The 23,887-nt window shown below is 43.4% G+C and overlaps 2 protein-coding genes across 2 annotated transcripts in view; one reads left to right on the top strand and one right to left on the bottom strand.

Moving 5' to 3' along the window:
- The window catches only part of rnf17 (ring finger protein 17), a 61,816-nt gene extending 61,554 nt beyond the window's left edge, over positions 1-262 (top strand). The window contains exon 37 of the mRNA XM_055230735.1: positions 5-262. Coding sequence (XP_055086710.1) covers positions 5-100 — 96 coding nt within the window. The 3' untranslated portion in view covers positions 101-262. The remainder of the gene's footprint in view (positions 1-4) is intronic.
- Positions 263-1,070: 808 nt separating this feature from the next.
- cenpj (centromere protein J) lies at positions 1,071-23,726 on the bottom strand. The gene is made up of 19 exons (XM_055230737.1): positions 23,624-23,726; positions 21,364-21,734; positions 20,738-20,861; positions 20,320-20,487; positions 20,115-20,163; positions 18,822-18,924; positions 17,822-18,502; positions 16,392-16,965; positions 16,101-16,262; positions 14,045-14,177; positions 13,812-13,977; positions 10,013-10,144; positions 8,587-8,676; positions 8,364-8,466; positions 4,393-4,598; positions 4,189-4,329; positions 3,474-3,558; positions 1,785-1,905; positions 1,071-1,618 (listed from the first exon to the last, which is right to left on the bottom strand). The coding sequence occupies exons 2-19, from the start codon at positions 21,712-21,714 to the stop codon at positions 1,429-1,431; spliced, it is 3,579 nt and encodes a 1,192-aa protein (XP_055086712.1). The 5' UTR covers positions 21,715-21,734; positions 23,624-23,726; the 3' UTR covers positions 1,071-1,428.
- Between the last annotated feature and the right edge of the window lie 161 nt (positions 23,727-23,887).

Genomic DNA, 23,887 nt, shown 5'->3' with positions numbered 1-23,887 from the left:
GCAGGCACGGGAGCCGGAGCTCACTGTTCTCCTGTACAATGAAGATGGCCAGCCAGTCTATAAGCCGCTGGTCAGTAGCGGACTGGCAGAGTTGGAGTGACCACTGTACCTTTGTTTTAGTTAAGCTTTTTTAGTTTTTATGATGCTGTCTGTATTGTTGAAGATGCAGTAAGACTGCAGCCTGTTTTCAGTTTATTTCCTGTTTGTTGTTTAACCTGATCTTTTCAGTATAATTCAAGTAAATAAAATCTTCAAATAAGGCATATCTGCTGCAAGAAATTTTCCAGTGCATTGTTTTAAAACACAGAGGCCATGTGTATGAGTAATCTGATTACTGATTGCCCTTTTTGCAGGTTTCCTCATCACTAATGGCAAAGGCAAAACTGAATGATTGAAAGGTCCATTTTAAAAATAATTGTACTTTGTCTTCCAAATACAACACTTACTCTTACTGGCATATGATGATCAGATTTCTTTTGTGCTGTAAACACACACCACAAATCAGATCTCATTGGGTTATCTGATGTTCCTCACTAGGTAAGTGTACTCAGTGTAAGCTGGGCCCTGTTTCACAAAGGAGGTCCTTTAAACCATGGTTTTAACGATAACTTTATAATAAGGTATTAGTTATATAGCATTTTTCAGGAGACTCGGATGCTTCACAAAACCATCTCTGAAACCGAAAATCCAGAGTTAAGCTGATTTCAGGTTTATTAAAAAACACCTTTGTGAGCAGTGTTTGTCAAACAGGGCTCAAGTAAGACTCTTCAATGTGGCAAAGTGGTTTTGAGCACAATGTATAATGCTTAATTATTTTGTTTGTTGCTTACAAATTTATTTTTAAATAGAGAAAATAAACTTTTAGAAAATAGAATGCAAAAAACAGTAAGGGGCTAGGTCCCATACCCTGTTCAAATGACACTTGAGCTTTTAATATTTCCTCATAACAGTGTGTTTTGTCTCCCTCATGAGCTACAATTCTCCACTGACCACCTGTCTACATCACCCAGTGACCACACTCATCCTTGTTCAGCACTCACATTACTGAAGGAGAAGGACTCTAGTCAGCAGCTGCGGTTACATGTGTGCCCTAAATCTGATTAACACATTTTTTTTGAGTAGTCAGACTATTAAAATTACATATAAACAGCAAAATCATGACATTTCTTTGTGATCATGGTCCCTCTGATTTACATGTCATTTAAATCATCTCAAACGTCCAGAAATCAGATACTCAGATTTTGATGTGCATGTGAAGGCCAGTGATACTAGCCTCTGCAGTTTAAATGAAGCTAAAAGCTTTCTGCAACAGTGCAAATGTATAATATAGAAATCATTCAGATGAAGTAGAACTACATTTTTGGAGTTCAGAGACAACATACATAAAGAAAGTCTTTTAAAATTCTATCCCAAATTGACTGGACAACTCTAGGGTGTGTCCAGGATGACATTGCCTTCTTTGTCCTTGACTCGGAGGCGTCCTGTGGGGTATAAGGTCTCCTGCCGACCATCACTGTAGACTGTCTTTACTGTGCCATCCGGGTACTCCCTACGCTTGTACTCTGCTGTGTGCACCTCCCTCTGCCCTGTGTTGAAGTGGATCTCCTTAGTGCCATCTCTGGAAAATACAAAGTACATGAATAACCTAAGACACTCGCCTTTGTGTGGAAAACAGAGGGACATGTGAGGGCATGGGACGTACAGGTGGACATGTGGGGGTTGGGTGGGGTCATTTACGGGTGGACTGATGGGGTGGATGGATGGGGGGTGGGGAGAGGACTTACGGGTGGACCTGGATGACGGTGCCATCGGTCAGAACACTCTCCTCTTGTCCATTTGGATACAGGTTTTTCACTGTCTGGTCGGGAAATGTGATCTCTTTGCGGCCATCAGGGAAATGTTTTTCTGTTGAACAACACATAGTTCACCAGCAAGAATTGAAGCTTTGTTCCATCAAGGCTAACCAGAGTTTCCAAAGTAACACCCACACGCACAGGCCCAAATTTGGACTAGACTACGGCAACTGCCAAAATTATTTCAACTTTGTCTCAAAGGATGTCTACATAAAAAACTTATACCGGTAGTTGCAGAATTTTTATACATGCCACATTTGATCACAAATAATCTAATGGCTAAATATGGTTTAGCTTCCTCCTAGTCTATACATTTGATTTTCCTGGGACACCCAAGACTATAGGCTTTTACTCCACTACAAAGATGAAAAAGGAGGGACTGTTCCTCTCCAGGCAAACATTTCAATACATTGATCATGGTGCACTTCCTTTCTTATCAGACACTATTTAAAATATTTGATAGGCAGCTAGAGCTATAGCAAACAACGAAGTTAAATCTGTCAACTGGACAAATCTTGTAGGAGTGAAGACATTTCGCTGCTCATCCAAGCCGCTTCTTCAGTTCTGGTCAGAATGCTGGTGGCCACTGCCTTTAAATCTATCTGAGGGGAGGGGCTAACCTGAAACTGTAAACAGCTATTGTCTCCAGTTTCAGCTGAAACTACCCTATTCAGCCCTTAATGACCCTGCTATTGTTCTCATTGTTCTGGGTCTTGTGGGTTTGAAAAAGACAGGAATCTCATACTGTCTGAAGATTCTCTGAAGTTTTTCAGACACACCCGGAGTGTAAGGGATGGTAACACCTCTCCTTCTAGGTTCAGATTCCCTGTTGTCCTGTTTTTTAGCTCTCTATCTATTGAAGGCCCATTTTGGATATCCACAAGCAGAGAGGGCTTTCTCCACATGTTGCTCCTCCTTTACTTTTCCCTCTGTGTTTGTAGGCACCACTTGAGCTCTGTGGTGTAGTGTCCGGATCACTCCGAGTTTGAGCTGCAGTGGATGGTGTGAATCAAACAGCAGGTATTGATCCGTATGTGTAGGCTTCCTGTAAACTTCTCCCTGGAGCCGCCTGTCCTCTCCTATTCTTACTACAATCTAAAAAGGCCAATTTGTTGTCCTTGGCTTCTTCCCGTGTGAACTTGATGTTAGGATCCACAGAATTAATATGTGCAGTAAAAGGCCCCAGATCCTGAATTTTGATTTTGGTCCAGTTGTCATCCACATATCGAAACCAATGTGTGGGTGGAGTGCCTGGAAATGAGGCCAAAGCCTCCTGTTCAAATTGTTCCATGTATAAATTAGCCATGATAGGAGAGACAGGTGAGCCCATGGCACAGCTGTGGATTTGCCTGTAGAAGTTTCCTCTAAACTGGAAATATGTGGTATTGAGACAAATTTCCAGCAGTTTGCAGATTTGGTCTGGTGTGAGTTTAGTTCTCTCTTTTAGCTTAGTATCCTGCAGTAGCCTCTACTGCAGGAGGCTACTGCAGGATACTAAACTAAAAGAGACTGGCTTAGGATTTCAAGCTAAACCTGGACTTGTTGATGAATATACATTGATGAATATCCCATGTCGGGCCCTCAGTGACAGCACTGGGGGCTGCCCTGAGCAGCCCTCACCTGTTTGATTGTTGGGGAAGTGTAGGACCTCCATGCCATCAGGGTAGGTGATGTGAGTGGTCTTGGCCTCTGCGTAGTAGTAGATCTGAGGGGAAAATGAGTAAACATTAATCATCATGGCTCTAGTGGTGAAAGAATGATTGCGTAACCTGAGTACTGAGTACTACCCACCTCTGATCATATCCAGTTTACTCAAGTAAATTAAATTTTTCATAAAATAGTACTTCTCCGAGTAGATTTCAGACACCATACTTTTACTCCTACTTAAGTAGGAGCACTGTTACATCCAACTAAATGTTACTGGAGTAAAAGTGCTTTACTTTAGTAGTTTCTCTGTGAGTAAGTCTAAGTGACAAAATCTTTACATTGAGAATATGAAATTATGTTAACATTTTTGTTTCTTGCACTGCTTCTTCAGATATAATAATTTGTCTCAATTTTGTGTCCATCCTTTGACAACAGCAGATGTCGTTAATATTTTGTAAATTTTGAAAGTTGCATCTCGACATTTACTCTGTAAGTTGCTTTTACTTTAGTAGTTTCCCCCAGTACATTTTTACTCTTCCTTGAGCCATTTCTTGGACCACTGTTTTGTACATCTACTTGCAAATATAGTAACTTTGCTCTTATGTGTGTACATTTTTGGCTACTTTAACCACCTCTGTTTATGATATACATGGTTCTGATAAGGACATGGCGATGTGTGTGTACTCACCACTCTCTGGTCTGCTGTCAGCTCTTTGGTGTCTCTATTGAAGAAAGTGACTTTGACTGTCTGTCCATCAGAGGATACCTCCTTCTTGGTGCCGTTGGGGAACACTATGAGTCGTGCACCACTGGACAGGACCTGTTCCACCTGACAGGGCACATACAGGGTGAAGGAGATGATACAGGGACTCTGATAATGCACAGAGCTTACTTTTCCATCAGGCCCCGGTACCTCCTCTTGTGGCCCCTGCACACTCCTGTCACAGTCCTGTGCTGGGCGTGGCTCAGACTGGGTCTCACCAGGGGAGCACCCATCGGCCTTCTTTGGACTCAGGCTGGATTGGTTCTGGTCTCCAAGCTCAGTCTCCTTCACCGCTGTTACTGTTAGAGACGGCCTCCTAAGACTGCTCTTGATTTCTCACAGAATCAGAAACACAGACACATAGGGAGTTCTCTAGCTGTACAGTAATATATTAATTTTAGTGCAACGAGCTACCACTACAAACAGTAATAATAATGGCACCATCAGCCCCTCCGACCCCCACCAATCATTCGCGCACACACCACTTTCATACTAGGCAATGTGCGTGAAGTGTCTTGCTTAAGGACACACTAAACACTGAGCCACTGTCACCCCACCATATTGACAGTATTGACAACCAGTCTGTGGCTGGAGAGGAGAGATCTGCTGGAGCCCTTCTCTTTTCAGTGACTTAAAGTGCCTATGACAGGTTAGATCACTGAAACACAGTTAAGATCATTAGGCTCGAGCCTGGGACAACGTCCCGGCGAGGGACTCATTAAAACCGTGTCCGGAGCATGGAAAATGGCAAAATTCATGTACTAAACACGCCCCGACATGGCAGTGAGTGGTGCCAAAAATTAGAAGTCGACAAGCTCTAATTGTCACAAAAGACCCAGAGAAAAAAATAACAAAAGACTCAGTAGCGTATGGAAGCCCGTTTCCGCCATGAAAAAAAAAATAAAAGCCCCACAGAAAGTCGAAATTACGAGTTTTAAACTCGTAATTATGAGTTTAAAACTCGTAATTATGAGTTTAAAACTCGTAATTATGAGTTTAAAACTCGTAATTATGAGTTTAAAACTCGTAATTACGAGTTTAAAACTCGTAATTTCGACTTTTAAAACTACTAATTATGAGTTTAAAACTCGTAATTATGAGTTTTAAAACTACTAATTATGAGTTTATAACTCGTAATTTTGGGAATGTAACATTTACAAAAAGTGAACCTCATCAATTTTGATTAAATGAATTTGGTATTTTAATAATTTCCTCAATAAACCAGCGGGGTTGTGACCAGCTGGCACTCTGCTCAGACCAGGAAAACGAGCGCTCACAGACACAGAGCACAGCTCATGAGTGGTCAGAACAGCACTCAGGGCCCACTGATTTGTTCAAGACGCCAGAAACTTTACTGGAGCTTAATTTATTCATTTTTTAAAAGTATGTAGGTGATAAACATAACAGTCCTCCTCCTGTCTCCTCTGCTCTGTACACTCAGTTGCAGTGTGCTACAAGCTCAATTAAGACTTTAAAAGTTCTAATTACGAGTTTTAAACTCATAATTAGTAGTTTTAAAACTCATAATTACGAGTTTTAAACTCATAATTAGTAGTTTTAAAAGTCGAAATTACGAGTTTTAAACTCGTAATTACGAGTTTTAAAACTCATAATTACGAGTTTTAAACTCATAATTAGTAGTTTTAAAAGTCGAAATTACGAGTTTTAAACTCATAATTACGAGTTTTAAACTCATAATTACGAGTTTTAAACTCATAATTACGAGTTTTAAACTCATAATTACGAGTTTTAAACTCATAATTACGAGTTTGAAACTCGTAATTTCGACTTTCTGTGGGGCTTTTATTTTTTTTTTCATGGCGGAAACGGGCTTCCATAGTAGCGCCACCTCAAACTTTAATTTTCATTGGGCCAATGGGAGCCCGACTCGGAAAAAAGTCAATGTAAAAATCTGAAACTCACATAAAAAAATAGAACATGTCAGGACATGACAAAAATTATATTATGGCCCCGCCCTAAAATGTACATGGAATATTGGATCAAACCGGGGAATGACAAAGGTGCACACCCTCGCATGTAGGACATCTTCTCACACAGTTTTCATCACAAACACTTCAAATTTTGTCAAAACCCACTAAACCCATGTGTTACTAAAGATAATCAATTACATTTCGAATATGACTTTGGGTGTGGTCATGGTGATTTTTCAACCAAATCACAATTTTTGGAATATTTCTAAAAAATATTTCTCTTTCAGACATTTTTTGTTTGGAAAAGGCTAATACAGCGTTTATGCAGATGTGGGAGCTGAACACAATGATATGCAAATCAATGTGCTCTCTCAAAAAAATGACTCTCTAGCGCCCTCTTCAAATTTCATTTTCAAAAATTCATAGAAGATAATCGATCTGTCGTGGAATTGTGAAACAATTCACAGGGGCCTTATTTGTGATGAGGCACAATGTAAGAAAGTCACATGACTGTAGCTTTTATGGTTTGGGAGAAAAATATTGGGTGGAAAAAAAATTTCCATTATTATTATATGTGCCGGATTTAAGCCATTTTTGAACCCCTAAACATTAACAAAAGCTCAATGTCATTGGACCCCAAATTCAAGATTGGCAAAAAATTAAGTTTTTTCAAATTCCTACTTAAAAACATTGAAAAATGACTAGGTAGCGCCCCCTAACACATCCAATTAAGTTTTTTTAAACAAAGTTTCTCATAGACAATTGAAATTTGGCACATATCCTTCACATGCTGATCAAAAAACCCAATGAGAACATACCTCTACATGCAACCATATTACCGTGGTAACATAAGAAATGTGTAATTGAAATACATAGGGTTCAGAGTCCTGGACTTTGTTGTAACCTAAATAGATGCTCTACACTAATCCAACTATGGCCTAAAATTCAAGTTTTACAAAAGACGGAGTAATCTAAAAGCACAGTTGAAAATGATTAAAAATGGCACCGTGGCACTCCCTTATAAAGTCAAAATACATCACGCCAAACCTTTTTAAAAACAAAGATGAAACTTAGTATGAAAATAGCTCATGTCATGACAAGTAAAAATTCTATTATGACCCCACCCTAAACCCAACAGGAAGTCGGCCATATTGGGCGGAACCCCATTTTTGCAAAATTGCACCTTTCTTACTTTTTATATCTCCACCTTTGAATTTTTTTTTTAAATGCTTGAAAATTGGTAAAACTAAACAAGACCCATGTGCAATTAAATAATATTGTTTAGATTTTTGATTATTTCTAAAATGTGGGTGTGGCTAATCTGCAAATCAGTGGGAATTTTGAAAAGCTTAAAAACATGCGTATTTCTCACAGATGATGTTGAATTTAATTGGTCCCAAAGAAACATTTGTGTGCATTGACAACCTGAACACAGCGATTTACAAGTTGTATTCCTATGATATAAAACTGCTCTACAGCGCCTCCTTGAATTTTTGAATGGGACCCAAAAAATTACTTTGTCACAAACATTTCAAATTTGGCATAGACATCCGTACTGCCATACTGAACAAAAAAGTCAGTTATCACATACCTCTATTTCCAACTATGCAGGCATGACAATGTCAGAAATAGTCTCATTTGAATGAATGGGGTAGTAATACCTTGACGCTCTTTTTGGGAGGAGGGGTGATGTAAGTGGCAACAAAAGGCAGGATCTTCAAGGTGACATGTACCCCGCAAGGGGTGGCGAGGGCCTTTATCACTGCGTGCAGTTTTAATTATATTTCAGATTTTACTAAAAATAAAAAAATAAAAAATCCCAGTTTGGCCATTTTTTAGGTTTTAAATGTCTCTTCCTGGAAATCATGACATCAAGGAACTGTTTTCGAGCAACCATGTTGTACACTAGCCCAAAACATATACAGAAGTTATTATTTGACAAATACAAATTTAAGAAAACATATTTTAAACATTGTTTAAACAAAATAAAGATTTGAAAAATGTGTGGAAATTGTGCCAAACCTTTCAACATTTCAAATTTTCCTCAAATATTGCTTGTTGATTGGTATAAAACTATAATTTATATTTATAATAGGTATTATCCCACCAACTTAAGTCAAAATGAGAGAATTAATAGACCTGTTATACGAAATGTAAAGTTTGGTGTACCTTTTGTCCCCACCGTGCCTCCTGGAGCAGATGCCCTGCGGGTCCCTCTAGTGTCCGGTGCTGGAGGGCTTTTCTGAGAAGTTCTACTGGAGTCCAAAGGAGTCTAAGTAGAGGATAGAACAAACATCACACATGGGACCATCTCTGGCTTGGTTATTCAGAGATTAAGCCACTCAAGTATAACCACTGGTAAAAGTATAACATGTGGTAAATGTAAACTTACTGCAAATTTGACTCCTTTGGCAGCAGAGGGTTTGTCACAGTCCACAGTTTTCTTCCAGGCCATGATTCGCAGTTTCTCCAGAGTCTTCACCTGTGTGGAGACAGTACAGTGTGACCTCTGACCTCCTGTGTGAGACTATGCCTTCTGTGATCTACATATAAATAGATCGCAACAGCATAAAGTTGTAACCCCAAGGCCAGGGACCCCAGGCCAGCTGAGAGACAGTCCCGCCAGCATGTCCTTGGTCCTTGGTGAGGCATCCAGGAGACATCCTGAACTGATGCTCAAGCCACCGTGTAGAAGCAGTGGCTCCACTCAGAGCTCGTCCCGTGTGACCGAGCTCGGCTACCCTACGGAGGAAACCCATTTCGGCCGCTTGTATCCGCGATCTTGTCCTTTCTGTCGTTACCCACAGCTCATGACCATAGGTGAGAGTAGGTACATAGATTGACCGGTAAATTGAGAGCTTTGCCTTTTGACTAAGTTTTTTCTTCACCACAACGAGCTGATATAGCAACCACATCACTGTGGACACTGCACCAATCCGCCTGTCAATCTCACACTCCATCCTTCCCTCACTCATGAACAAGACCCCGAGATGCGAGGACTCACCACCCACCCGGGGAAGGCAAGCTGCCTTTTTCTGGTCGAGAACCATGGCCTCGGATTTGGAGGAGCTGATTCTCATCCCAGTCTCTCAGAACAACATCATCTGCAAACAGCAGCAATGAGATTCTGTGGCTCCCAAACCAGGCCCCCTCCGAGCTGGTCCAGTGTTTTGTCCAGTGTTTTACGACAAGGACGAAAACTACACTGTTCCTCCTGAATCTGAGGTTCGACTATCGGTCAGGTTCTCCTCTCCAGTACCCTAGAATACACTTTGCCGGAAAGGCTGAGGAGTGTGATTACCCTGTTACTGGAACACAACCGACAGCCTCAGCACAAACCCTTCTTAAATAGAGGAACCACCACCCGGGTCTGCCAGTCCAGCGGTACTGTCCCAACTGCCATGAGATGTTGCAGAGACGTGTCAGCCAAGACAGCATTTACTCACCCAAAGTTATATTTAGAGTTATTTGTGCATGTTTGAGTAATCTTTAATAGCTTTTTTTATGATGCCATATTTCCGATCTGCCCTTATTTTCACCAACACCGGTACACACCCACTGCTCTCTATTTACTTTGTCCTCCAATTTTATTTTCTTAATTGGTCATACATGTTGAATTAAGTCGCTTTAAATGAATATTGTGATTTAAAATGTGCAAATAATAACAACGATCCATGGGTGTCATAGATTATAACTACCGGTATATAGCAGACACAGTAAGCTGTCTTTAAAATATCACAACTATATTATCTCAATAGAACATTGCATATTTTTCTCATATGGTGGTCTCCAATGAGCTGACACTGAGTGTGAGTGACCTCCTCTCGAAGGGCGCTGTTGTCCTTCCCTAGAGCCTCCAGCTGGTGGCGCAGTCGACTGTGAGTGTTAGCCCAGCGGCACTCCTTCCTCCTCAGCTCCTCTTGGACTGAGCTTAGCTGCTGCTTCAGAGCCTGATACAGAGCACACATCAAATCACCTAAGCAGAAGTCTGCTCATGCTGGGCAAAATGGACTTCATCAGTTTTTAACCAGGTTATTCTTAAAGAAATTGCACTTTTCAGAGTACTTTTCTAGCAGCATATTCTTTGTTACTTGAGTGATATTTTTATTTAAATAAGAGTACTCTTACTTGAGTAAAATATTTTCTTACTACTGTGAGTAAATCTAGAAGCAGCAAAAGGTTTCACAATATAAAAATATTTGAACATTTGTGTTTTTGCACCCCTTCTTCAGATATGATTTAGTTTGTCTAATTTTTAGATACAAAAATTAGACAAACTAAATCATTTCTGAAGGAGCAGTGCAAGTGTGTATCCTAACCGGCCCCTCCCTGAACCGCCACCTTAACATGGTGGAGGGGTTTGAACACCTGAATGATCCTGAGAGCTATGTTGTCGGGGGCTTCATGCCCCTGGTAGGGTCACCCATGGCAAACAGGTCCAGGGGAACGGGTCAGACTAAGAGCGGTTCAGAAGTCCCTTATGATAAGTGAAAGAGCAAGGCTAGCTACATCTCCCAGACCGGCGTCACCAGGGGCCCACGATTCAGGCCTGGGGTGGGTGCTCGAGAGTGAGCGCACTGTGACCGGGCCGTTCCCCACTGGGCCCGGCCGGCGACACTCCGAAGGAGCGACGTGGGGCCATCCACACGTGAACGCACCTCCCGCGGGAGAATCCATAAGGGGCCGGTACATGGAGATCTGGGCAGCGGTCAAAGTCGGGGGCCTTGACGACCGGATCTCCGGCTCTGGGGACATGGAATGTCACCTCGTTGGGGAGGAAGGAGCCTGAACTAGTGCGGGAACTTGAGTGTTACAGACTAGATATAGTCGGCCTCTCCTACACGCACAGCTTGGTCTCTGGAACCCAACTACTTGAGAAGGGCTGGACTCTCCATTTCTCCGGTGTTGCTCGCGGGGAGCGGCGGCAAGCTGGTGTGGGCATGCTCATTGCCCCACAGCTCAGCCGCCTCATGTTGGGGTTCACTCCGGTGAACGAGAGGGTCGCGTCCCTGTGCCTTCGGGTCGGGGACATGTCTCTCACTGTTGTGTTGGCCTACCTGGCCTTCTTGGAGTCTCTGGGTGGGGTACTAGACAGTGCATTGACCGGAGACTTCGTTGTTCTCCTGGAGGACTTCAACGCCCATGTGGGTAAGGACAGTGACACCTGGAGGGGCGTGATGGGAAGAATGGCCTTTCTGATCTGAACCCGAGCATTATTCTGTTATTGGACTTCTGTGCTAGCCAAAGTTTGTCCATAACGAACACCATGTTCGAACACAAGGGTGTCGATCAGTGCACGTGGCACTAGGATACCCTAGATCGGAGGTCGATCATCGACCTCAGACCCTGGGTGTCCTGACTGACCTCCAGCCGCGTGTCTTGGACACTTGGGTGAAGAGAGGGGCAGAGCTGAAAACTGATCACCACCTGGTGGTGAGTTGGATCCGCTGGTGGCGGATGAAGCCAGACAGATTTGGCATCGTGAGGGTCTGTTGGGAATGTCTGGCGCAGCCCTCTGTCAGGGGGGTCATCAACTGGCACCTCTGGGAGAGCTTCTCCCTGATCCCAGGGGAGGTTGGGGACATGGACTCTGAGTGAGCCACCTCTATTGTCTGCTCGTAACTGTGGTCGTAAGGTCTGCAATGCTTGTCACGGCGGCAACCCCCGAACCCGGTGGTGGACACAGAAAGTAAGGGATGCCGTCAGGCTGAAGAAGGAGTCTTATTGAGCCTTGTTCGCTCATGGGACTCCTGAGCCAGCTGACGAGTACCGGCGGGCCAAGCATGCCGCAGCTCATGCAGTCACGGAGGCAAAAACTCGGGGTTGGGAGGAGAAGGCCATGGAGGAGGACTATCGGATGGCCTCAAAGAAATTCTGGCAAACCATCTGATGCCTCAGGAGGGGGAAGCAATGCTTTACTAACACTGTTTACAGTGCGGGTGGAGGGCTGCTGACCTCAACTGGGGATGTTGTCGGGTGGTGGAAGGAATAATTTGAGGATCTCCTCAATCCCACGGTCACGTTTTCCGAGGGGGAAGCAGAGAATTGGGGCCCGGGGGTGGACTCGTGCATCACCCTGGCTGTTGTAGAGACATGTCAGCCAAGCTGCCATGTCTCTACAACATCGCGTGGCAGTCGGGCACAGTACTGCTGGACTGGGGTGGTGGTCCCTCTGTATAAGAAGGGGGAACAGAGGGTGTGATCCAGTTATAGGGGAATCACACTCCTCAGCCTTCCCAGTAAGGTCTATTCTAGGGTACTGGAGAGGAGAATTCAGCCAATAGTCGAACCTCAGATTCAGGAGGAGCAGTGTGGTTTTTGTCCCAGTCGTGAAATACTGGATCAACTACTCCATTGGGTCCTCGAGGGTTAATGGGAGTTTGCCCAACCAATCCACATGTGTTTTGTGGGCCTGGAGAAGGCATTCGACAGGCATTCCCTCGTAGCAGGAGCTGTGTTCGCATTGCCGGCAGTAAGTCAGACCTGTTCCCGGTGCATGTTGGACTCCAGCAGGGCTGCCCTTTGTCACCAGTTCTGTTCATTATATTTATGAACAGAATTTCTAGGCACAGCCAGGCGTTGGAGGGGCTCCGGTTCAGGAACCACAGGATCTCATCTCTGCTGTTTGCAGATGCTGTTGTCCTGATGCCTTCATCAAGCCAGGACCTGCAGCAGGCACTGGGGCGGTTTGTGTGAAGGAGTGTGAAGCAGCTGGGATGAGAATCAGCTCCTCGAAATCTGAGGCCATGATTCTCGACCGGAAAAAGGTCACTATCTCAAGTGGAGGAGTTAAATTATCTCGGGGTCTTGTTCACGAGTGAGGGAAGGATGGAGCGTGAGATTGACTGGCGGATTGGTGCATCTGCAGTGATGCGGTCGCTGTATCAGTCTGTTGTGGCAAAGAAGGAGCTGAGTCGAAAGGTGCAGCTCTCGATTTACCGGTCAATCTGTGTTCCTACCCTGACCTATGGTCATGAGCTCTGGGTAATGACAGAAAAGACAAGATCGCGAATACAAGAGGCCGAAATGGGTTTCGGAGCTCGGAGTAGAGCAGCTGCTCCTATACGTCGAGAGGAGCCAGCTGAGGTGGCTCGGGCATCTGCTCAGGATGACTCCTGGACGCCAACCTAGGGAGGTGTTCTGGGCATGTCCCACCGAGAGGAGACCCCGGGAAAGACCCAGAACACACTGGAGGGACTGTGTCTCATCTGGCCTGGGAATGCCTTGGGGTCCCACCGAAGGAGCTGGAGGACAAGTCTGGGGTAAGGGAAGTCTGGGAGTCTTAGACTGCTGTCCCCCGCGACCCAGCCCCAGATAAGCTCAAGAAAATGGATAAATATCCTTACCGGATTTTGTGCATTATTTAACATTTTGTCCTTCAAATTACATTCACTTGAAATAATAAATCAGATGTTTCTTCCCAGCAGTTACTCTTACTTGAGAAATACAATTTTTCTACTTTTAGAGTAATTTCTTGGATCACTACGTTGTACTTCTACTTCAGTAATATTATTAAGTAACGTCTTATTTGAGTATAATTTTTGTCTAGACTACCCACCTCTGACTGTACATGTGTCATAGATGTATTGCCGGTGTCAGACGGCTGAGGTGACTGACCTGTATCTCCTTGCGCTCATTCTTGTTGGGCACTGTTCTTGCGATAGATATGTGGTTCTCCAACAGTCTGCGCTCCCTCTGTAGCTTACGCATCTCCTCTCGTTTGTACTCCTCAAAGCAGCTCCTCTCTTGTGCCACCGTCTGCTCAAAGTCACCGCGCTCCCTTCTGCAGTCACAGAGGGCTTTGGTAAGACCCTCTAAACCCAGTGTCCCAGACAGATGGCAGAACCTACCTTAGCTCCTCCTGGACTCTGAGGTTGTCTTTGCGCAGTTTGGCGAGAGATGCGTTCTCCTTTTTGAAGCGCTGGATCTCCACCTCTAGCTCTGCCAGCCTCTCCCTAAGCAGAAGTGACTGGGTCTGCTGAGCTGCACACAAACACGCTTCTATCAACCACTGCATTTTTCCACACGTTTTTACTTTTAAATCAGTCCTATTTGCAGTCTTTGCAGTCAAAATAAACAAAATTCTTATTTTGCAGATATCCAAAACCACATTTTTGATATTACCTTACCTTCCCCCTCTACTGTAAAGCCTCCTACATCCCTAATGGAGGTCAATGGGGCATAAGGGGAAAACATTATTCAAGAAAAGTTAACATAATAAAAGTTGTTTTTGGTTGTTGGGTTTTTTTTACATTTCTTAGGCTTAGATCATCTCCACCAATACAAATTAAAAATATTTTCTAAAATGTATTTTTACATTTTTGTTTTAGACAGAAAATCAGACTTTTACAACTAAAATGGCATTTTAGGGGTTAACATTTTAGAACAATATGGCAAGTATTTTCAGAGTGGAAGTAAAGACATTTATGGAAAAAAAATTGTGACCACAGGTGTGATTATTTATTAAACATAAATTTTGTGCAAAAAAACAAAAAAAACAAAAACATGTTCAAATCAATGCTGGCACTATTTTACACAAAACAAAAAACTTTCACAGACAAAAATGTAAAGAAGACCTGTGCTTGTGTCTGCTGTACAGCTATAATCTATTATAATTTGAACATTTTAAATTTGTAATATTTATCTAAAACAGCTTGATAAAAGAAACAAGTCCACTGATTCAGAAATCTGTGGTACCCAATGGGAGCTGATGTCGCCGTAAACATCAAAACAAAGAGCCGTGCAGCAGTTGGCCCCTCCAATGGATAGCTGCAGATCACGCTAGCAAGCAACAGATTTTTCTTCATTTGTACCAAAATGACTACACATATCATCGATTAAGTAAATAAAATTCGGGTGGGGGTAAGCATGGAGGAATACAGAAGCTATCCACTGGCCAGTTGTTCTGACCTTATTTACCTGCATTCTTCCACACCCAAAATATAGTGCTTGTGGCACTGGTGCGTATGGGCCCGCTGCCCGCAAAGATTCCATACCATGCAGTCCTATAATTTTAATTGCACCTTGACACCTCATTTCGGAAGAATCAATCCAAACCCAGACCAACCTACCTTTAAAAAAGAAAAAAAACTTTCACTGAAGTGCAGCATTGTGCCCCACACCTGCCTTGTCTGTGTGACCAGGCCCAATCAGATGTCTGAGGTTTCCGTCCTTGCACACAGCTCTCCCCTATTCTCCATCTCTCTCTTATGCAATTACCTTAGTGTTATCTGCCCTCTTTTACAATTCCTCACTTTATAATGTCTGACCTGAGCACATTTCCCTTAATGTTTATTTATTATGTATATTATTAATGTTTAAAATTTAGCTATTGCACACCTAGCCATCAAAATGGCCATGAACGTCTTTCAATGTTAATAGGAGTTATGTGTCAATTCTTAAGTGATAGTTGTTTATGTCAATGTGATGTTTGTGAAAGTCAGTGGGATGTCTGTGAATGTCAATGTGATGTGTGTGAATGTTAACATGCCTGTTAATGTTCATGTAGTGTTTGTTAACTGTGGCACTTTCACGTTATTTTTTTTTTTTTTTTTTTAAATGTGTGTCAAATATTAAAATAAATTAACAAATAAAATAAAATTGAAGAACAAAGTACAGAGCAGTGGCAGTAAAAATGAGGGTAAAAGAGTAGTATGTCATCTTGAAAATAAGTTATTAAAAATTGCAGTTTTATCAAAATATATATTATTTGGTATGTATGATTAGGGGAGAAGTCAATGAAGACATTGATTTAAAAAAAAAAAAAATAGAGAAAAGTTTGGACTAAAAAATATAATGTATTCTTTTCCATTGTACAGCCATCCTCAAACTTTCTTTGACTGCCAGAGCTTTATAAGAAAGAAACACTTATTTGAGCAGAATGTTTTTGATAGGACAGTGACTCACGGTGTGTGGTGGGTGGAGTGCTCCGGGGCTCAGTAGCTGTGGGCGGAGCACTCACCGGTGCATTGTGGGAGTGTGTCTTGAGTGCAGGTAAGAGCCTGCTCATGAGCCGAGAGGGCTGGGCCTTCTGCTCCACAGCACACTCTGGTGGGGAGGCCAGCTCACCTGTGGAGACAGAGGGGCTGTAAAAACACCAAAACCAATAGTCATGGACTCAGTGAAAGACAACATGGAGGTTTGCTATAGTATCCCCCCAAAGCCAGCATGTCCCCAGGCCTCGACGACTGTTCCCACCTGGACCATCTGTGCTGAAACTGTGGTCCTGAGAGAGCTGGCTCCAGGTGTCATGGTCGTCAAACAGCACCCTGCTCATCTGCTCCTCTGGTTCCTCTTGGCCACGCTCCTCTGACGGGCGCTCCTCTGACGGGCGCTCCTCTGACGGGCGCTCCTCTGACGGGCGCTCCTCTGACGGGCGCTCCTCTGACGGGCGCTCCTCTGACGGGCGCTGTTCCAGTAGGTTCTCTGTTACAGTGCAGTCCTCACCTTCACCTTCATCTTGCTCATTGGAATACAGAGAGTGGTCCTGGTCCTGGTATGTGTGCTTGTCATATGGAGGGTTGCTCTGACAGGGAAAAGCATAGACACTAGGACCTGAAGGCAGTTGTTCTCCTGGGTCATCTTGTCTCTCCCAGCTGTCCCAGGATGCCTCACACAGTCCCAGCCTGGCGTCCTGCCGTGGCCCCCCTTCAGTGGGCCCGTGGAGGGAGACTGGATGTGAGGGGTGCGAGGGGGCCTTGACTGGGGTGGAGGATAGGCGGCGGTGGAGCCCCTTGACTGGGAGTTGCTTCTGCTGGTCCAGCTGAAGAACCTGCACAGGTCAGAGCATGAATGGGTCAAATGCACACAAGTCACAGCATGGACAGGTCAAATACAGATGGGTCACAGCATGGACACGTCAGACACAGACAGGTCAGGGCATGGAAGGGTCAAATACAGACAGATCAGAGTGTGAACAGTAGAGAATGACCGATATGTTTTTTCCATGGCCAATGCCAATACCAATTGTTTAGAATCCTGAACAACCGATTTCCGATAATCTCTGATGACATGATTGCTGATTATGATTATTTTCCCCAACTTACATAATTACAATTTGCTACAATCTCATCCACCATCATGTTTTACTTCAACCTGGATAAGAGAGCTGTGTAGTATCCTATTCGCACCCGTTTACATAATGCCTAATGCATATTTATCAGGCAAAATGTTAGCTCAAACTAAATATCGGCCTATGCCAGAGGTTTAAGGCTGACAGCCGATACACTAAAAAGTGCAAATATCAGCATGATATATCGGCCAATTTATATATTCGTCTATCTCTTGTGGATGACAAGAGATAGACGAATGGACAGGTCAAATACAATCAAGTCAGAGCATGGATGGGTCAAATAAAGACTGGTCAGAGCACAGGTCAAATACAGTCAAGTCAGCGTATGAACAGGTCAAACACAGACAAGTCAGAGCCTGGACATATCAAACACAGATGGGTCAAATGCAGACAGATCAGGGCACAGATCAAATGCAGACAGGTCAGAACACGGACAGGTCAAATACAGAAAGCTTCTACTCTCCTCTCACTACTGCCCCTGCTCTATGCCCTGTCTGGGAGTACAGTCTAGGCTGTGTTGTACACATAGTGGATGACAGTAGGTGTGGTGATAGACCTTGAGGACGAAGGAGGAGTTGGAGGAGAAGGACAGCTCCTCTGCAGCCTGCTCCAGCAGCTCAAACTCTCCCAACTCCATGCTCTCCTCCTGCCGGGCCCCCTCCCAGCGCAGCAGCCGCTCCTGGAAGGACTGCTCCTGAGAGCTCCTGGCTCCTGCCTGTGCCTGCTTCTGTCCCCATTCCTGCTCTTGTCCCCATCCCTGCCCCTGCGTTAGCCCCTGTCCAGTGGGTGGAGCTCCATCCCTGTGGTGTGCACCCTTAGCCAGAGGACTGGCCTCACTGGCTCTGCTCCGACAGGGTGCAGGCTCTGCAGGCGCCGTGCTGGCTGGTCCCTCTAACAGCCTCTGAACAGGTTGTGGTGGAGGCTGGCAGAGCCGCAGCTGGCTCTGTAGCCCCTTTAAGCGGGCTGCCTTGGTGTCCTGGCGCAGGGAGGTGGTAGGGCAGCACTCCTGAGAGACCATGGCTGTTTTGCGTTGCACCAGAGGTTTAGGGATACAGCTGGACTGTCCTGTGTGCACAGAGACACGCTCTGAGTTGCTGCAGATAATCGCTTCGGTCTGAGTTGTTCTCTGATTCTTGTGGACATCTGCTGTGTGACCAGTAAACCTCAGAAGCCCCTCTCCCTTCCTCAGAAAGGCTTTTTTAGGACGGGCCTGGCAGGTATGGCCTCCAGAGTCACTCTGTAGGAGACAGAAAGACACTCAAGTTGTTACAACCTATTCAGAGAAACCAGGGCACGGGCACAGACAAGACAGACGGATCAATGAGTGATCAACAGATATGTTGTTTTTTCATGCCTGTTATTGAGAATCCAAAGAAATCGATGGCCGATAAGCTCTGGCGATATTTGGGGGCCTATAAGAAGGGCTGATTATGATAATTTTCCCCCAATTATATAATTGCAATTTGCTACAAATTCATCCACCACCCTGTTTTACTACAAACTGGATAAGAGAGTTAGGACAGATGATGGGGGACAGATGATGAACAGTACTTCACCTGTTGTGGGTGCACAGAATTGAGCCTCTTCTCCTCATGTCTGAGCTGCTCCTCCAGCATGTCCTCAAAAGTCTTCTGAGCCCCGATCCCAGGTCTGATGGGTCTGACACAACACAAATCCCGTCATGTACAATCAGGTCCAGTCATGGGCATACAGGCCACAGGCGCACAGGCCTCTTGCACACTTCTGTCAAACACTAAACTGTGGTAGATTTTTAGAGAGCATTTATATATCGTTCATAGTATTGACAATATTAATAATGGTATGGATTTATACAGTGCCCTTCAAGTGCAAGTCCCTTTACATTGCATTATTCATTCTCTCCACATGTGGTAATCACACCTCTCATTCATACTAGTCACAGGGAAAGTGTATGGTATGGTATGCTTTTTATTTGTAGAGATATGGGGCACAACAATACATTAACCAAGACAAGTTATAGGAGAAATGCTGCTGACACGTTATAGTATGAATGCTAATTTACACCTGCAGTCCCTGAGCAGGTTGGTGGAAATACTGATATGCATTCAATGTGTATACAGTAGATAAGCTGACCATAAATTAATGAAAACATACCTAGGGTCACATTGTTCATATGCTACTCTAAAAACAAGATACAGCCAAACACATAAGTACATGCACTCTTACCTGCTCTCCTTAGCCCCTCTAACCCTCCATCGAGGCTCCACACACGCACACACATACATGCTCATGATCATTCAAATCACATTCATCCCAAACTTGTTTAGGTATCAGCCACTTCTTTATCAGACGTGCAAACATTTGAAAACCTGTGCAGGTTATAATCTCTGTTGGAAAATTACTCCAGTGAGTGCGGTCTTATATTTGGGGACACTGCACTCTCCTCTGGATGATAAGCAAGTCACTTGAGATGTTTTTTTTTTTTTTTCTGAGCTCAGGAAGAAAAAAACTTCAAAGGGGGAGCAGCACCATGAAGAATTTTCAAAAGCAAACATATGCTTTGACAAGACTACTAGTGCTAACTTGGTTAAGTTAGTATAGTTAGTATAGTTAGTATAGTTAGTATAGTTAGTATAGATAGATAGTTAGTATAGATAGATAGTTAGTATAGATAGATAGTTAGTATAATAGTTAGATAGATAGTTAGATAGTTAGATAGATAGATAGATAGATAGATAGATAGATAGATAGATAAAAAACTTTATTAATCTCCAAGGGAGAAATTCAGGTGTCCGGCAGCAAACACACACTTGCACAAACACACACAATAATAACAGTAAAAACAAAAACAAAAAAAAAGTTTTCAGTACCTGTCTGCTGAGGTCCTGGAGCTACAGCTTTGGGTCAGCAGCTGCTCTTCTGAGAAGGAATACAATGAGTAAATCATTTCCTTTCAGTATGGCTGAACTGTTAGACATTTAATTTGAGCAGTTAACACACACAGTACAACAATGAATCATGGGGAAGTGACAGTGAGGTCACAGTCAGGAATTGTATTGAAAGTAGTGACTTCACCTTCCTGGTACTTGCTGGAAAACCTCATGGATGGCTCTTGGCTCTGGTACTGTGGACTCCTCTGGCTCTGGGGCTCCTCCTCTCCTTCCATGTTGTGGAAGTTGCACGCAGTACTGCTGTGGAGTGTAGTCTCCTCCCATTCTGCTCCTGACAGCTCCTCCACATGCTCTAAACGTACACATAAGGCTAGTTAGCGCAGGGCCATCTCCTGAAAACATTAGTCTTCCTCAAAGTAAGGGGGCATATGTAGTACCCGAGTCCTGGTACGGGGTGTGTGGTACCCGAGTCCTGGTACGGGGTGTGTGGTACCCGAGTCCTGGTACGGGGTGTGTGGTACCCGAGTCCTGGTACGGGGTGTGTGGTACCCGAGTCCTGGTACGGGGTGTGTTGTAGCTGAATCTTGAGTAATGGCTGGTACCTGAGTTGTGGGCAGGGGAGCTCATCAAGGCCAGGAGTCTCTGCTGCTCCTGCTGAAGATGGAGCAGTTCCTCGAGCTGCTGAGCCCTGAGCTGCTGCTGCATGTGTTGCTGCCACTGCCTCAACTGCACAAAACAAACACAAGGAGATGAGTACCACTGATCTCAGGTACCTCACATAAGGAGGACCACCAGCCCTGAGGACCAACTCATGCACAGCTCTTATAGCAGAGCTCACTCTAGAGTAGTGATACAGTCCATACTGCTGTACATCTCACCCTTGTGTTGTAGATAGCCTTATGTCATGTCAAAGATACCATGTAATACCATGTATTACCATGTAATACATGTATTACCATGTAACTATATCTAGGCTATTATAAGACATGGAGTATTTCCTTACCCCACCTCTTTTAACAGCCTGTTATATTTTATATTCTATTTGACGTAGTCTTAGAAATCTGTAAGGTCATTTTTAATGAGTTTGTATTCAATCTTTGTTGTGGACTCAGTAGATAAAGAGCAAAAAATTTGATCTAATATGTGTCTATTAATTCTTGACATGTTTGTGCACACTAAATGCCTACTCTGTAGTTCCTCTCTGAGCAGTGGTTTGCATGTGTAGTACCTGTTCCAGCTTCATCACCAGGGACACATCATAGGGCTGTGCTGCCTCCTCCTCTTCACTGTCCACCGTGTCACCAGCCTCTCTCTGCTGCTCATGTTCTGCCTCATTTAGCTCCATGTCAATGTGAAAGCTTAGAGGCTCTGGGACCACACAGCTGCTGTCTGCGGAGGCTGGCAGAGGGGCAAAGTGGCCAGAGAAGGAGTCATCAGGCCCTGGAAAAGATGAGCAAGAGGGCCCCTTGGGAAGAGCCACGACTGGGTACGGATTGAAGATCACCCCCACCCTGAAGCTGCCAGGCATCCAGTGACTCAACAAGTCTGCCTGAGAACAGTGCAGCGCTGGGGATGACATGACGACCAGGCTGCCCCCACCTAATCCCGGATTTAACACACAGATTATGAGGGCAGGTTAAGAGTTAATGACCAATGAATCCAACAGAACCAGAATATCTATAGACAAGTGCCTAGATGTCAACATGTCAAAACAGGTTACAGTAATTAGGAAGACCTAGAACTAGTGCATGCATCCAGAACTGACCAGGGTCTCCTATATAAAATATGTATGAAGAAAAAGCTCAAATATGTAACTTTTCAGTTAAATTTGTAATCTATAAAAACACTTGAAATTGTGCCCTTCATTCTCTAAACTGTGAACCTGTGGGGCTTTCAGAGAACATTTAGAAATTAGTAAGGTGTGCTGCCTGTGAGAAAAAAAGTTTGTGTCCTATCTATGCATACACTTTTAGTCAGAATTACACATTAAAGTGACAGTATGTAACTGTCTAGAGGTGGAAAATCAACTGCATGATTGCATGGAAATAATAGTAAATAAAGTTAAAACCATATTTAGGAACATTGTTCTTATTGCGGGAGTTGTTGTGAGCCCCACCATCATCATTCTGGTTGTATTGTTTTGCAAATAATTTCTACATGATCTACAGAGCCTCCCAGAGAATCAGAGCAGTGTTGACTTGTACATGAACTTAAAACAATTTTTTCACAAATCAGCTTACTTTATATATTTTAGCGGCAAACCTTTTCTAAAATTCTCCATTTAAATGAAAGGGATTCCCTGCTAAACTGGAAGTGCAACCACCAAAAAGTGTGGTTTAGTAGCATTTAGAGGCAAAAGTGGGCAGGGTGGAATAAGGTAAATAGCTAAAAGAACAACATTTCTATGGAAACAAGCTCAAACAAGGCCCTCCTCCAGGCCAAATAAGTGTTCAGTGCACTAAAAATATTAATAATGAAAAAAGTATTTTTATTTTAGTATAGTTACATACTATGACATTAAGTGTTATAACTGAGACAGTTATGCCAACGATGAGGCCAGAAGTGCCTGTCACAGACAGACACTAGTGATGTGACGTTTGTCAACGAGTCAGCTCTTTTGAACTGTTCCTTAACGTGAACGGGTGGAACCGGATCTAACTTTGGAAAAGAACTCTTTTTATTTCTAATTTTTATGCATATTTACACTGATTAACACTGGACCAACACAAGAATCAACACAGAAGCAGAGGAGGCAACCCGAGTGACAACTTTGTACACAATAAACATTTGTGGCATCATTAGTTTTTTATTATTAGTAGTGCAGCGTTTTATTTAAACTATGCATCATTTCAAATGGTAAACACACTCCCACTCTCAGCTTGAACCATTTTAAACAGATCTGATGGTCATTTATCTCTGTGATTAGTTTGTAGATAAAAAGATACAAATTTGGAGATATGATATTGGCCTCTGTCACATCAATAAATAGTAAAAGAGCCAGCCTTTTGAACCGATCAAAAAAAAAAAAAAAAAAAAAATCGGATCCAATAAAAGAGTTGAAAGTCCCAATATTATCAGACGCCAACAAGATCATCAAAAGTTATTCAGAAACGGAGAGAGCAAATTTTGAGGTGGTACAATAATACATCGTATTAGTAATAAATAAAGTAAGTAAAGTAAAATAACGCGTTCGATTCAATGTAATGTTGTAGAAGAGCGATTCTTATGGACACCCCCTAAATCTGAATATTCCTCCAGTTTCTAAACAGCTGAGCAGCAAATCTTTTGTTACTTCTGTTACTTCTTCAATAATCACTATTGATGAAAGAAAAAGACTAGTGCTGGCTCAGAGTCAGATACAGTACGGTACTGTGGGACTTCAACAGTAATTAGATCACACTGAAGTCGCTGTAGTTTCTCACGATCATATTCTTAAATTACAAAACACACAACAGTGACTAGGAAACTTGGTATTTGCACGTAGTTACCTCAGACAGCGCCGAAAAGAGTTCGCTCTCTATCAGGACTGCCCCGTTGTTCGGACATAACAAATATCAGCAGAAACATTCGAAGGGTGCCGCCATCACAGACGCCCGAACCCGCGAGAGCCATGAACAAGAGCGCAAAGCAGTATGGGGGTTGTAGTTTTCTTTATGTTTTGGGCTCATACATTTTTTTTTTTTACTTAAAATGTCAATGCTGTTAGTAAGTTTGCTATTAAGTTTTGTTATTATTTAATGTGTATTTCCCTG

Source organism: Periophthalmus magnuspinnatus, chromosome 21, assembly GCF_009829125.3.
Source record: "Periophthalmus magnuspinnatus isolate fPerMag1 chromosome 21, fPerMag1.2.pri, whole genome shotgun sequence".
NCBI classification, from domain to species: domain Eukaryota; kingdom Metazoa; phylum Chordata; class Actinopteri; order Gobiiformes; family Gobiidae; genus Periophthalmus; species Periophthalmus magnuspinnatus.
Note: the sequence above shows the minus strand (reverse complement) of the source record. Positions and strands in the feature narration are given on the sequence as shown.

Coding starts and splice junctions, on each gene's coding strand:
- cenpj (XM_055230737.1), bottom strand. CDS start 21,714: ATGTCATCCCCAGCGCTGCACTGTTCTCAGGCAGACTTGTTGAGTCAC. Junction 20,862..21,363: donor TGGTGATGAAGCTGGAACAG/GTACTACACATG, acceptor TGTTTTGTGCAG/TTGAGGCAGTGGCAGCAACA. Junction 10,145..13,811: donor ATGAGCGCAAGGAGATACAG/GTCAGTCACCTC, acceptor GCTCTGTATCAG/GCTCTGAAGCAGCAGCTAAG.